General features: G+C 44.1%; 1 protein-coding gene across 4 annotated transcripts in view; it reads left to right on the top strand.

Moving 5' to 3' along the window:
* Window positions 1–13,913, top strand: part of nbeal1 (neurobeachin-like 1) — a 37,235-nt gene that overhangs the window by 20,162 nt on the left and 3,160 nt on the right. For all 4 annotated transcript variants that reach the window (XM_041032186.1, XM_041032185.1, XM_041032187.1 and 1 more), the window contains 30 exons: window positions 1,218–1,377; window positions 1,578–1,680; window positions 1,777–1,936; window positions 3,130–3,288; window positions 3,415–3,574; window positions 3,938–4,026; window positions 4,610–5,215; window positions 6,205–6,380; window positions 6,495–6,783; window positions 6,908–7,216; window positions 7,326–7,475; window positions 7,598–7,755; window positions 7,987–8,111; window positions 9,106–9,232; window positions 9,333–9,481; window positions 9,573–9,706; window positions 9,857–9,958; window positions 10,106–10,201; window positions 10,294–10,418; window positions 10,537–10,677; window positions 10,831–10,961; window positions 11,357–11,466; window positions 11,586–11,703; window positions 12,008–12,105; window positions 12,226–12,342; window positions 12,468–12,557; window positions 12,660–12,769; window positions 12,891–13,063; window positions 13,227–13,321; window positions 13,501–13,617. In XM_041032186.1, coding sequence (XP_040888120.1) covers window positions 1,218–1,377; window positions 1,578–1,680; window positions 1,777–1,936; window positions 3,130–3,288; window positions 3,415–3,574; window positions 3,938–4,026; window positions 4,610–5,215; window positions 6,205–6,380; window positions 6,495–6,783; window positions 6,908–7,216; window positions 7,326–7,475; window positions 7,598–7,755; window positions 7,987–8,111; window positions 9,106–9,232; window positions 9,333–9,481; window positions 9,573–9,706; window positions 9,857–9,958; window positions 10,106–10,201; window positions 10,294–10,418; window positions 10,537–10,677; window positions 10,831–10,961; window positions 11,357–11,466; window positions 11,586–11,703; window positions 12,008–12,105; window positions 12,226–12,342; window positions 12,468–12,557; window positions 12,660–12,769; window positions 12,891–13,063; window positions 13,227–13,321; window positions 13,501–13,617 — 4,677 coding nt within the window. The remainder of the gene's footprint in view (window positions 1–1,217; window positions 1,378–1,577; window positions 1,681–1,776; window positions 1,937–3,129; window positions 3,289–3,414; window positions 3,575–3,937; window positions 4,027–4,609; window positions 5,216–6,204; window positions 6,381–6,494; window positions 6,784–6,907; window positions 7,217–7,325; window positions 7,476–7,597; window positions 7,756–7,986; window positions 8,112–9,105; window positions 9,233–9,332; window positions 9,482–9,572; window positions 9,707–9,856; window positions 9,959–10,105; window positions 10,202–10,293; window positions 10,419–10,536; window positions 10,678–10,830; window positions 10,962–11,356; window positions 11,467–11,585; window positions 11,704–12,007; window positions 12,106–12,225; window positions 12,343–12,467; window positions 12,558–12,659; window positions 12,770–12,890; window positions 13,064–13,226; window positions 13,322–13,500; window positions 13,618–13,913) is intronic.

Genomic DNA, 13,913 nt, shown 5'->3' with positions numbered 1-13,913 from the left:
ACATCTAATTTGTGTCTGCTTCACACACAAATTAGCACATTTCCTAAAACACATGTCCATAATTTTGTTATTACACAAATAGCATGTTTTTACCGTACTCTCAGTACATTCCTCTGTTCAGACATATCTGGGGAGTACAGTCTTGCAGTGTAATTGTTGTTAGGAATTGATTTGACGTTTTAAATGAAGTATTTACAGTTTGCACTCAGACCACAAAAGATCGTTTACACCAGAAACACAAACCCTACACCTCTCTGCGACGTGTGACCTTAAAACAATGCAAGTTGCAAGTTTTGGTGGGGGCATGAGTCCCCTGATAATGCTAATCCTGTATGAGTTGTGGAGTTCATTTCACAAATTGCATTAATTCCACATAGTATTAGTCCATGCAAAAAGGACTTAAGCCTCTTCTGTTTTTCGCCCTGTTCAGGCTGGATTAGTTTGGTTCTGTAGCAGGGACATTAAGAATCTCTGACTGACTTCAGTTTATTTTTGATAAAAAGACCACTTACAGCCTTTATTACATTACTCATACTATATGAAACTCACATGTTGTGAGAATTATGAATGAACCTCCCCGACATTAATTCACCTCCGTCAGCTTTTGTCAGTCTGTTGGCTTGTCTGTGTTTGTTCTGTACGTCTGTGTTTGTCTTTTCCTTTGTGTCTCTCTCTGTTTTCCTCATTTGCTCATTCTTTAATCCTCAACTCTTTTTCTCCCCCCTTTTGCTTTCTGACTTTTCTTTGATCCAAGTGCCTCTGTATTTATTTGTTTATTGAGGCGTTGGAAAATACATCTGAATCAGCAGTTGCGCCATGAGAAAGTGCAAGCCTCCACAGAGACCCAGATAAAAGGAAATGTCTTAGATGCGGTAATAGTTGCTGAACGCAAAGTAACCACACCCTGTAAATGGTAAAACTCCAAATAAACCACTAATGTGTTTCCCCATTCCAACATGCCCCTTATCTGTCTGTGGAAAGTGTTCTGGGTGTCACATTGCTTTATACTTGCTTGCTAACAAGCCTCATCGTGGTTTATTGGTTTATACATAATAAATACCTATTTCATGTGTCGCCCATTTTCCAATCACCTTTGACTTCTACTGTAATCCCTCCCCTCTTTGTGTTTTGTTATTTTGCACATGTGCCAGAAAAGGTGCATGTAACTGAACTAATAGCAGTAAAATACAATCTATTTTTTTTTGGTGTGCGTTTAGCTGCCGGCAGGTCATGTGGACGTCAGCGTGCTCGTTGCTATGCAGCTGCTGATAGAACAGGTGACGTATGAGAAGAACCAGGCTCTGCTGCAGCAGTTTCACACACATCTGCTGTTCAATTTCAACATCTGGAACAAAGGAGACTTCCCTCTACGTATCGGTGAGATTGATGTTTCTGTGTTGGGGAACATGTGTAACATTTGGAATCATATTTTTTAATAGCTAACTACTAGAACACTATGCAGTCTTCAGTAAAATAGAATTGTTAAATAATGTTTGTGTGTCAAACATGGTGAGTGTATGTGTTTCTCTGAGACTGTTACCAGTTCTGAGATGTACCCTTGCTTTTTTCTTATAAAGGTCATATCCAGTACATGTCCACCATCATCAAAGACAACAGGAAACAGTTCAGGAAAAAATATGGTGTTCAGTTTCTGGTGGACACCATACGCCTTTACTACGGGTGAGACTCCATATTCCAAAGATCATACATACATATATTTTGTATTGGTTTTTTTTTCCTACACAAAACATTATCTACATCCCTTTTGTTCTGCAGGAAGAACAGTAATAAAGAGAGTGACCTGAGTGAGGATGACATCCGGACCATCCGGGCTTCTCTCTGTGGCCTCATTAAGTACTACATCAGCAAAGGCATGTCACAGGAGGAGATGCACAGCATTCTGGGATACGTTGCTGCAATCGGAGACGAGGACCAGGTGAGGTGGTGGGGTCAGATATTATTCTGTGAGAGGAAAAGTTGGTTTTTAATGATCATATGCATCAGAATTAAACCTGCTTGTCCTGTTGTACAGTAACTTAATAAGACTGTCCCTCAACAACGACCAGAAAATCCCTGAAATCAGATCAGAGAGTCCAACTTTCACTTTGAACAAAAGGTCAATTCATTTCCAGCCTTGCACGGAGCCAGTCAGCACCTTGAGAAATAGACTTTGAGGTGTGTCGCGCCAGCATCTAAGAAATTTGGAGTAGGTCAACTTATCATCAGTGTATATTTGCCAGATGACCCATATATTGTGAAACTGGTTAATGCCAGCTACTTTTTCCATCTGAGGATTTCCCTGTGAAAGCCGATGACCTTTCACTGCAGGATTTTCTGTTTCCCTGTGACACTCACTGCAGTGATGCCTGTGCAGGAAGCTGCACAGCTCATTTCCCGCCTGGCAGCTGTTTTGCCATCCTCTCTCTCTGCATTATTTTTAAACATTTTCCTCTGTGTAAGCAATATTCGTCAGCTTTTGGCTGAAATAAACCGCTTCATTCCTCGGCTGTTTTCCTGTATGACTCTAAAGCTCCATCACTCACTGGATAACATTTTCACAGGGCTTGTTATATGTCACCTTTTTCTTTTTTTTTTTGAAATCCATTCCTCCTCTTGTCACACCTCCTCCCCACCTCTCTCCCTGTTTTTAGCCCTGTCTTGTTTTTCATTTTGTCTGTCACTTTGCATATCCTCTTACACCACAGCCCTATATGTGGAAGCTTACATCACCCTCTATGGACATGTGGTCAATATAATCGCATGATCCTCCTCTACCACCACGCGTCTGCCACCTCTCTGATACTATTTATCCATTCACCAAGCCGAACTGACTCTTCAGATGCCATCCTTAATGAATCATGTTGAAACAAAACTCATCACAATATAACATAACATAGCATATAACTCTGTTCACGTCACACTCAAGTTTCCCAGCTCCTTTTTTTATATTTTACATTTGCCAAATATGGTTAAAGATATGAGCCTGTGCTGTACATGCAAGGTAAGCCTTGTCTTTTAGATTTATGATTACCTTCTCAAACAATGCAGGGATCTGTCAAAACAAGCCTTGACCGTGCAAAAGTGACTAAATGTAGTTGTGGCTGTGTGTTTTTGCTCTGTGTGCTGCAGCTGTGTGGACTGCTGGAGCTGTTGCTCAGCCTTCTTCAGAGCAGTCCGGCCAGGGACCAACTCTTCCTGCTGCTCTTCGAACCCGGGGCGGCCGACTCTTGCTACGCTCTCCTGCTGAATAACAAACACTCAGACCGACTCAGAGAGCTCGTCTTCAAGGTGAGTTCCTGGCCAACTACACATGGGACACACTACCACGTTCTGTTAAAAGCCCCTGCGCTGAATTGTTGCTCATAGATCCATTAGTTTAAAACGTGACCAGAAATTATGATCTCCTGTGTTCAGCTGTTTGAGCGCATGTTGCGCTGCGACCGCGTCTACGAGAAGAATAAGCAGCGTTTGCGGCTGAGAGAGGCAGGTTACTCCGGCCTGTCGCTGCTCTTCTCTGAGCTTCACATCACTCCGAACCTGATCCGCTGCCTTCTCAACCAGGTCCTCCACACAGGTCAGTGGACGTCTATTTTATCCTACAAATTCATTCTCTGCTGCTCATCAAGGCCAGTGCCATTACGTGATCACTTCTTGAATTAATGGAATCAGTTTTATGAGTCCTCATGGAGCCGTTAAGCCAGTATTTGTTTTCTTTAAACAGAGGACCAGTGTGGATTAACCTTAATTCTCTTCCACTCACGCACACAGTACAGGACACTGGAACTGAAGGCTGAACTGTTTGTAGAGAGGCTGAAAACACAGAGCTCAAGCTTTATGTCAGTGTCAGTGGACAGAATAGACAATAGCTTTTGCACATTGAAATGCCAAATCAGTACTACATATATAGAAGGGTATATGTAAACCTGTGTATCTTCAGATCAAGTGGTGAACTACAAGGACCTGATGTCTCTGGTGCAGCTCACCCACCGGGCCGGACCCACTGTGCGCCTCATCGTCTGCAAGAGGGTGAGCAAACACCTGGACGTAAACCTGCAGACACTCAATATATGTATGATATACACTGAATAACAGCAGACACAGGAAAGGGCTTTGAGGTGCCAGCAATCAATTTTTGTTTTCAAAGGCTTTGTTACTTTTCATTTATTTTTCCTGAAGGTTTCAGTCCTTGTTAATGTGGAAAGTCAGCCGTTAATCCGCCTCTTCCCATAATCTCATCAGCAACTTCTGTCTGATTTCATGCTGCACACAAAACAAACTGTGTGCCTCACAACAGGAGCGCATAGTAAAAGGAGCTGGTACCGTGTTGAGACGTTGGATGTGTGCAGCCTCTCGGTTTTCCTATATCCTGTTGTAATGACCCAATAATCACATAAGTTTAATGGGTTTGAGTCTGTACGTAACTGCATAAGTCAGGACATACATCAACACCAGCAGTGGAAAAAAAAACTTTAAAACATTTTTCATCATTAGCAATTAGAGTTAAGCTTTGAAGATTGTTTTTCTTTCATCCTTTACCTCTTAGTGCTGCGTGATTCATTTCTCCTGCAGGTATCATTAAAGTTTAATGCTTTTCCTCCTCTGTCTTCAGGTGTACCAGCTACTACAGTCCCAGCAGGAGGCTGCCGTCCAGATCTCAAAGCAGCAGTGTTGGCAGGACACCCTTATGCGGCTGTACCTGCGGGGTGAAGGGTCCTTGACGCTGCGGAGTGCTGACACCGTCAGCACCTGCAGCCTGGACCTGACCCGGCCCAGTGGCGGCACAGCTAACCGCCTGGAGCTGCCACTGGAGAGGAGGGCACGGGCAGGAAGCGCTGGCCGCCTGGATCGGCTGGAAGATGACCGGCTCAGCATAGGTGACACGCGCTCTGTGGACAGCCTGGAGAACGGTGACGTCATCTCGCTGCTGGACACGCCGTCTTCCTCTGCCTCCACTGAGCCACAGCTCCACAGCAAGCCGTGGGTGGTGGGAAAATCGGGCGGCCTGACGCTGGATCTGTCCCACCTGCAGGCCTATGAGGGCGCGGAGAGTGGCAGCCAAACACCCGGGAGCATGCCCAGCACTCCGTCGCCATTGGAGGGTTCAAAGCCTTTCCCAGGAAACTCTGGGGATCGAGATGCAACTTCCTCCCTGGCTGAAGACAGTTTCCTCTTCAGTGATGATATCTCACTGGGGGAATCCTTCAACAATGCTGAGGTAAGATGGGGACCACATGGATTTGGCACACAGCTTTAGGACTGATCCACTGACCAGATCAGATCCTTTTCAGTTCATCTTGCTGAGATAACTCAAGAGAAAGGATGAGTAAGGGAGCGTTTTGTCATCATATTGTTGTTTATAGTTCATGAAAAGGACAAGGTTGGCAATGTTCTGTATTAATGACATTCCTACCCTTGTAGGCACTGTCGTTTTAGCAAACATTACTCATGCAGGAGTAAATAGTGCATTTGTTGGGGACTATTTTCAGCAGCACGGTGAATCTGGCATCATAATGAAGGAACATGTCATCCAGTTTTTTTTTTTTCTTTGGTGTGAGTAGGAATTTCAGAGGAGCAATATCACCTGTAATAAATCCTAAAATAGTTTCTTATAAAGCCCCTGGCAGTAAACAGATGATTAGAAATCCCGGTGTCTGTACTTCATATGGTAGTCTGTATCTCGAGGATGTCTAAACAGCAAGAGCTTCTGACTCAGTGGGTGAAATGCCACCACCACCTAGGGGAGCCCAGCTCTGACTTTTATCTAATGCAGTCTTTTCGTCATTTCAGTGTGTCACTGGAGGGCAGAGGTGGAAAGAGAGACAGCCCGCCTCCTCCCACAGCGGGAAGCTGTCGGTTAAAGCATCAAATGTGTCACTTTTAAAGCACTAGTTTCAAGAATTTGTCAGAGTTTTGGTAGTGTTCTGTCAACCACATTCATGAAAGAGCAGCTTATATCAAAAAACATTAAAGGGAGGGGGGTCATACTGAAAGTCAAGCTGTCTTACAGCTTTGAGAAGTACTAGAATTCTTTAGGCACTGAAACAGGGAAGAGTATCTGCTCACACAGCAGATAATGTTCAGATTTTCCAGCCCAGGGCTGCAGTTATGCACCAGAAAAATCATTAAAGCTTAATTGAATCTATTCTAAACATAACACTTGCTTTTCTCTTTTTCTGTCTCTTTTGGTGTGGTGTTGCCCCCTAGCGGGCAGAGGAGGAGCTGTGCAGCATGCTGCTGGAGATAGTGCTGTGCGTGATGTGGCGAGGCGTAGAAGGTTCAGATGATTCGGCGTGGCTGGAGCGCGGCCAGGTCTTTTCAGCTCTCACCAAACTGGGGACAGCCAATGAGCTGCTGCTTCCTGTCGACCAAATCAAACTCAGGTCAGCCCTCTGTTAGACCGCAGACAGCAGTGGATGTAGTAGGGGCTGAATGCTTCCAGAGACAGGCTTGATAACAGCACCTCTTGGTCTCTGTGTTCTCTCTTTGTTCTCTAGTCTAATGGAACGTATGCTGGAATGGGCAGTGAGTGATAACCGCGAGGCATCAGCTGCCACATTACCACAACACACGGAGAATGCAGTGCGGTTGCTGCACATGGTACAAGACTTCCTGCAAGCAGAGGGCCTGGTCAATCCAGCACTGTGGACAGAGAAAGTGCTGGAGGAGACTGTGACGCTGATGGACAGCCTCATGGTGTGGTATTCTTCTGGCTCCCAGTGGTTCCAGCTCTCCCAGGTTGGGCTGAGACTGCTGCTGGGCTTCATGGCTCAGGAGGACCCTGAGGTTACTTTTTTTTCCTTTATTATCCACAATTTCTTCCATGTTCTTACTTTGTTCTTACTTACTTTTTTACTTTTTGTAAAAAACAAGCCTATGAATGTAAAATAGTAATTCACCTGTTTTCTAGGTGTGTGCCATGGCCACTGCCAAGCTCAATGGCATCCTGCAGACTAAGGAGGTGTCCAGCCAGGACGAGGCCTGCTACCTGTTAGGGAAGGTGGAGGGCATCCTGCGACGCTCCATCCAGGAGCAAACGGAGGAGACCTACTCCTTCTTGGTTCCTCTGCTGCGAACGCTGCTCTCCAAAGTCCACCGCCTCCTCTACATGGAGCTGCACCTCCCCCAGCTCCCTGACACCAATGGCAGCCCGTCCTTCTTCGAGGACTTCCAGCTGTACTGCAACTCACCTGAGTGGCGCGTCTACCTCGACAAATATGTATGAGAATGAGATTTACAGTTACTGTTGTTGTTTTAGTTTGTTTTAAATTTTAATTTTAATTTTAAAAAGTAATGGAAATGTCATTTTAATGTTGTTTTTCCTCCAGATCATTCCGTACATGAAGCAGTATGAAATTGAAACATTCAGCCAGGGCCATGAGACCATGGCTCTGTACTGGAAGGAGTGCTACGAGGCCTTCATGGTCAGCCTGCATAAGAGAGAGAGGGAAAGGGGTGAGAGCAAGATTCGCTTCCAGGTTAGTTGGATCATCTCACATAATAACTGAAGCTTCTTTTCCTGCATTTCTGTCCTGATATGCGGTGTTGGTCTGGTCCAAAGCTTCTTTCTCATGAACTCCTGCCTTCTTTTGTCCTGCAGGAACAATTTGTGGAGCCCTTTTCACGCCGAGGCCGTCAGGAGAACCTACGCTACAACAGCATGTTGAAGCAGCAGCACAGCCAGAACAGCGCCATCCTCAGGCAGTGGAAGGCAGCACGCCGGGGTTTGGTGTGTGAGCGAGGGCCCTGGGCTGACAGGTACTCATATTAACTTCTCTCTTTATGTGCATGACTTGGTTTTTTTTCTGCGGTATAGTATCTACTGTAGTGTTACAAATCCTGTCAACTTACATCATGTCAGCTTTAGTATTTACTTACTTAAGTTAAGATGGAAGCAATTGCAGCAGCCGTGGTTGGAAAACAAATGGAAAGAAGTTAAAGTGTATAAATATAATTCCATATAAATATAATTTATACAATTTTTAACAGGCAACAAGATGAGATGCACTGGAGGGTGTCCAGTGCTGAGAACTTCTCCCGCATGAGGTTGAAGCTGGTCCGTAATTACAACTTTGACCCTCACAGAGAGGCCAGCGCTCTGAGAGACAACCTAGGTAAGACAGCTTTGCCTGTGTATGTGCCCAATGGTGACTCCCTGTAGCAGCAAAAGGTACCTACTCCACTGATGCATTATAAGGATGAGTGTGTGTGTACAGTGTGTCATGAGCGCACTCATCTATCCAGCCTACCCCTGATAAACAGATTAAAAAGGGCTGACCTTGAAAATCCCCTTTAAGCTGAATTTATATCCTACCCCTCCATCTACTTTATGAGGAGGATGATCCAATCTGCTCAGTGTGTTCCTTATTGGGTTGTATGTAAGATTGAAGCAAGAGAATTATTTGATTATATTACTGTTGCATAGTTTAACAGTACTTAAATTTTACTTAATTTAAATTAATACTTAATTTTACAGATTTCTTTATGAAACATTATGACTTTTATAGGATTTAAAACAAGTTACTAACTTTTTCAGACTTCTCATACACCCACAGGTCTGCAATTTGCTGTGTTCACAGCATACAAACACACAAGCCGGCAGCAGCTTTGCAGGTGGTGAAAGGGCCCAACAAGTGCCAGATTCAATATAAGTTAATAAAAGTCACCCATTACACTGGCCAGTAACTTTGTGAAATGATAGCAATGAAATGCTTACACTTGCAGACTCTGAACCTTTGTGCGTGCTGTCCATCATACACCCAGCATCAATAAAACAAAACAAAACAGATCAATATCTGCTGCCTCATTGATTCCAGAGGCCTTTGTTAGGTAATATTCACTTTTTAGGAACTTGTAGTAAAAAATTGATCCACAGGAGTGATGTGAGTGAGCAGATTTAAAACTGTAACTCCTCTGTTTATGAAACAAAAACTCTAAACTGAACTGAAAGATGCTGCGGGGTGTTATGTCCCTGGAAGGTACGTTCTTATTATTTGTGTGTGCCAAGGAGTAAATTTAGAGCACCGCCATGTGATATTAACCACTGCACCATCTCTGGATGCCTCCTTAAAGTTTTTAATTGCCACTTGTCTCTCCTGCTTTGCTCAGGTGTCCATCAGCAGCGTGTAAACCCAGAGTCTCTGCTGCTGGAGGCTGTGAAGCAGGTCAAAGTCAGTGACCTGGAAGACGACATCCTGGAGCTGCCAGAGGATGACCCTGCCGCTGCCAGCAACCAGTCAGTCACCAAATACAACAACCACAGAACAGCAGAGTTCACGCAGAGACAAAGAGAGTTATTTTGATGTTTTGTAATATTCCCTCTCCGTGCCCTGCAGGGTTGAAGCAGAGGAGGCAGGCCAGAAGGAGAAACTAGTGTTGTGGGAGGACTGTGAGTTGGTGACAGTGGTGGACGTGGTGCCTGGCCGCCTGGAGCTCACCACCCAGCACATCTACTTCTACGACAGCAGCCAGGAGAAAGAGGAAGGTGAGGAGAGAGTCAGAGGGGTGGATGAGAAAATATGGGATATACATCATTAAACTTTTACTTACATTAAATGCCTACTTGTTTCCTGAAGGAGTGGGCCACGACTTCAAATGGCCCCTCTCTCAGATCCGAGAGGTCCACCTGCGACGATACAACCTGCGTCGCTCTGCTCTGGAGATCTTCCTCATCGACCAGACAAATTACTTCCTCAACTTCAAGAAAGAGGTGACGAGCCACAAACATAACATGTCCACAAAACTAGATAAAAGGAGTATACACATAAAAGTAAACAAGTGTCCAAAACTCTAAAATTCGAGACGAAATTTTGATCCCTCTGGCCTTAATAGGAATAATTGTTATGTACTATTTAAACAGGCAAGGAACAAGGTCTACAGCCGCATGCTGCTGCTGCGATCCCTCAGCCTTTACGGAACCCGCTCACCACAGGAGCTGCTCAAAGCCTCTGGACTCACACAGGTCAGGACACAGGAAACAATGATGTAGAGGTGTTACATATATCAAAGTGTCAACACACACATAATTTAATGAAATCTTCATTTTGTAGGAGCTGACTTGATTGTCTGATCGCTGACTCTTTTGCTTTTGCATCTCTCCACCACACAGAAATGGGTGAACCGGGAGATTTCCAACTTTGACTACTTGATGCAACTCAACACAATTGCAGGCAGAACATACAACAACCTGGCTCAGTACCCAGTGGTACGTTCCTCACTGAATACATTATTGTACGACAGTGGTGACTGGGTGAAAGTGACTCTTTGAGCTAATATGTTGTGTGTGTTTGTTACTAGTTTCCCTGGATTTTAGCTGACTACACTTCAGAGGAGCTGGACCTGTCTGATCCTCGGGTGTTCAGGGACCTGTCAAAGCCAGTGGCGGTGCTTAATGAACGCAATGCCAAAGCTGTCAGAGAGAAGTAGGTCTCCTCTGTACATATTTCAGTAATTCTTTTGTTGAATTATCATCCAAACGATCTGCAGATTATAGGACATTTCTAAGACATCTGTCAGCAACATTTTGAATGTGTCCATCAGGTATGAAAGTTTCGAGGACCCAACAGGCACCATAGACAGGTTCCATTACGGCACCCACTACTCAAACGCGGCTGGGGTGATGCACTACCTGATCAGAGTGGAGCCCTTCACCTCCCTGCACATCCAACTGCAGAGTGGACGGTAAGGAGGCCGGTCAGCCAGGGTCTGCAGCTGCTCCTCCTCTTCTTTCTCCCCATGCATCTCCACTGTTGACAGCGATTGTAATCGTGCCTGTGCATAGCTGCTGCTTCTAGTGTTCAGTATACATCCTTCATCATACATTCCTGCTTTCAGGTTCGACTGTGCAGACCGCCAGTTCCACTCCATCCCAGCAACATGGCAGACCCTTATGGACAACCCCAACGACGTCAAGGAGCTCATCCCGGAGTTCTTCTACTTCCCAGAATTCCTAGAGAACCAAAACGGTGAGGTTTGAATCAAATCCTTTTCAAGTCATTTCAGATGTTACATAAATAACTATCACTCATTTCTGTTAAAGCTGTGATACAAGACATATTTGCTGAATGCAGATAAAAGAGCTTTCAGCTTGCAGGCTCATAAAATGCTTAACTACTGTAAATGGAGGCTGACTCATCATGTAGGTGTGATATGTAGGAAAATGTGAATAAATATTTATTGCAGCAGAATCAGATTTGGCAAATGCTCAGCATTATTCTGTTAGACTTAGATTTACACAGGGTCCAATAGTTTTTTTAGGATGGTCATACATATGATATAAATTCATTCTCTGATCGCCTTTTTCCCCTCACCTCGGTTCTCTCTTTCTGTTCCCTTCTCCTGTGTTCTTGCTGTCACCCAGGCTTTGATCTGGGTCGCCTGCAGATCTCCAAAGAAAGGGTGAATGATGTTGTTCTGCCCAAATGGGCCAAGTCCCCTGAAGACTTCATCTACAAACACCGCAAAGCCTTGGTGAGATATAGTTTGAGTTCTATGGCTTTAGTATGACTCTGCTCACAATGTTTGTGTGTTATGTGGATTTTTGGAAAGGCTGGATTACAACCTCAGTTTGTGTTTTTTTTTCCTGACAGGAGTCGGAGTACGTATCAGCACACCTTCATGAGTGGATCGATCTGATCTTTGGTTACAAGCAGAGAGGCCCTGCAGCAGTAGAGGCTCTCAATGTCTTCTATTACTGCACATATGAGGGTAAAGCATCCACAGCATCCATCATGCTGTCATGTCACATCATGGTTTTATTTTTTTTCCTCAAACTCCCATAATAATTTTGTCAAATCATGCAAATGTATGTGCAAACATTTATCTATTAGTTGTTATTTCTCTAAACTGTATTGTAACCACAGTAAATTACACAGACAGTGGAAGTTAATTAGATTTTATAGTTTTCTCCTAAAGGAGAAATTCAAAAAAATTAGACACAATTGACTGAAAACATTTTTACTTCTACTTTAAGTCTAGAAAAAATTATAAGTATATTATTGTGGTGTTGCAGGAGCAGTGGACCTGGATGCCATCACTGATGAAAAGGAGAGAAAGGCCCTGGAGGGCATGATCAGCAACTTTGGGCAGACACCTTGCCAGCTGCTCAAGGTGCAGACACTCAAAAAGATACATGATACTATTTTACTTTAACATAAATACGCAATAAGCCTGCTACCTGCTATTACTCAAAGTAATGAAGCTCTGTCTTTTCTATGTCTGTGTGTTTAGGAGCCCCATCCGGTGCGTCTGTCTCAGGAGGAAGTGGAGAAGAGGAAGGCTCAGCTGGACTCGTGTCCTCTCAGCATGTTCGAACACCTCAGTGACCTCAAGTCCTTCTTTGTTGAGGTTTGATCTTGCAACTACTCATTTACTCATGAATGGAAATCGAAGTATCTATTTTTTTAACCCATCTAAAGCTGGTAAACTAAAGTAAAACAGGAATAATTTGACTTAAATGTTTTCTGTTTCAGGGCATCAGTGACAACGTGCCGCTGGTTAAGGCTGTGGTGCCAAAGAATCAGTCCCATTCCTTCATCACCCAAGGGAGCCCCGACACTATGGTGAGTGTGATGATTATTGTTATAATAAAGGTTACAGAGTTGTTTCAATTTTTTTTCTACTCTTTTCAATTGTAAAAGTAATGGTGTTTACATTGTCTCCAGGTGACGGTGAGTCAGAACTGCCTGGTTGGGACCCATGGGTGGCTGCCTTACAACAAGAATATCTCCAACTACTTCACCTTCATTAAGGACCCCACAGTGTCCAACACCAAGTGAGAACATGCACTAATAAACCTCTCTGTGGTGCCAGCAGCAAATCACTGTAATCACAGCAAACCTTTACCAGGATCTCTCTGAGCTCTCCCACCCTCTACTCTCCCCATGTTCACCTAGGACTCAGCGCCTTCTGTCGGGACCCTTCGCCCCCGGCGTGGAGGTAACAGCAGGGCTGTTTGTGGTCTCCCACGATGGCAAGTTGCTCTTCAGTGGTGGCCACTGGGACAACAGCCTCCGGGTCACCTCCCTGGTCAAGGGCAAGACTGTGGGACAGCACATCCGACACATGGGTAAAGAAAAGTCTGCATCTTGACTTGTTTGTGTTTGTGTGCAAACTGACGTCGGCTGAAATAGAAAAGACTAGTTTGAGTTAAGTTTTTCATTTTTATACGTGTCCCTCTGTGTATTTGTATGTCCTGTAATAATCATTGTGTTTGCTCATCTCCCCTCCAGACATTGTGACCTGTTTGTCTACAGACCACTGTGGCATCCACCTGATCTCTGGCTCCAGGGACACAACCTGCATGGTGTGGCAGGTTCTGCAGCAGGTTAGGACACCGAGGCCTCACTCATGGTCAAAGAAACATGTTAACATAGGTTTTTAAAAAGTGTATTTACTCTGTGAAACCTCTCTGTTAATATTTTCAAAGTACTTTCAGCAGTTAATCGATAAATACAATATTCATATAAACACACACATACATGCCTAATCACTTCTTGCTTGTAGGGCGGAGCTCCTGTGGGTCTCTATCCCAAACCAGTTCAGGTGTTGTATGGACACACAGATGAGGTGGTTAGTGTCAGTATCAGCACAGAGCTGGACATGGCTGTTTCTGGATCACGGGTAAGAGCATGTAACACACTGATCTCTTATGTTTTGTCTCATTTTGCTCATTGATAATTTGGCCTCTAAACTAGGTTTTAATTCTGAGAGTGAAAGAAAGATGGCGCCAAGCTGTAGACCGAAACTTTTTGTGACCCATCTTCTTTTCAGTGATTTAAAAAAAAAAAAAAGTTAAAACCCAAAATCAATTGCCTGACAAATTAACAGATTTTTCAAGTGAATGAGTTATTGATTTTTCTTTCTTACTAATGCAGTTAATTTCCTCCATAAAAAGCAGAGAACCCAGACAGTTTGTT

Source organism: Toxotes jaculatrix, chromosome 24 (genome assembly GCF_017976425.1).
Source record: "Toxotes jaculatrix isolate fToxJac2 chromosome 24, fToxJac2.pri, whole genome shotgun sequence".
NCBI classification, from domain to species: domain Eukaryota; kingdom Metazoa; phylum Chordata; class Actinopteri; family Toxotidae; genus Toxotes; species Toxotes jaculatrix.
Note: the sequence above shows the minus strand (reverse complement) of the source record. Positions and strands in the feature narration are given on the sequence as shown.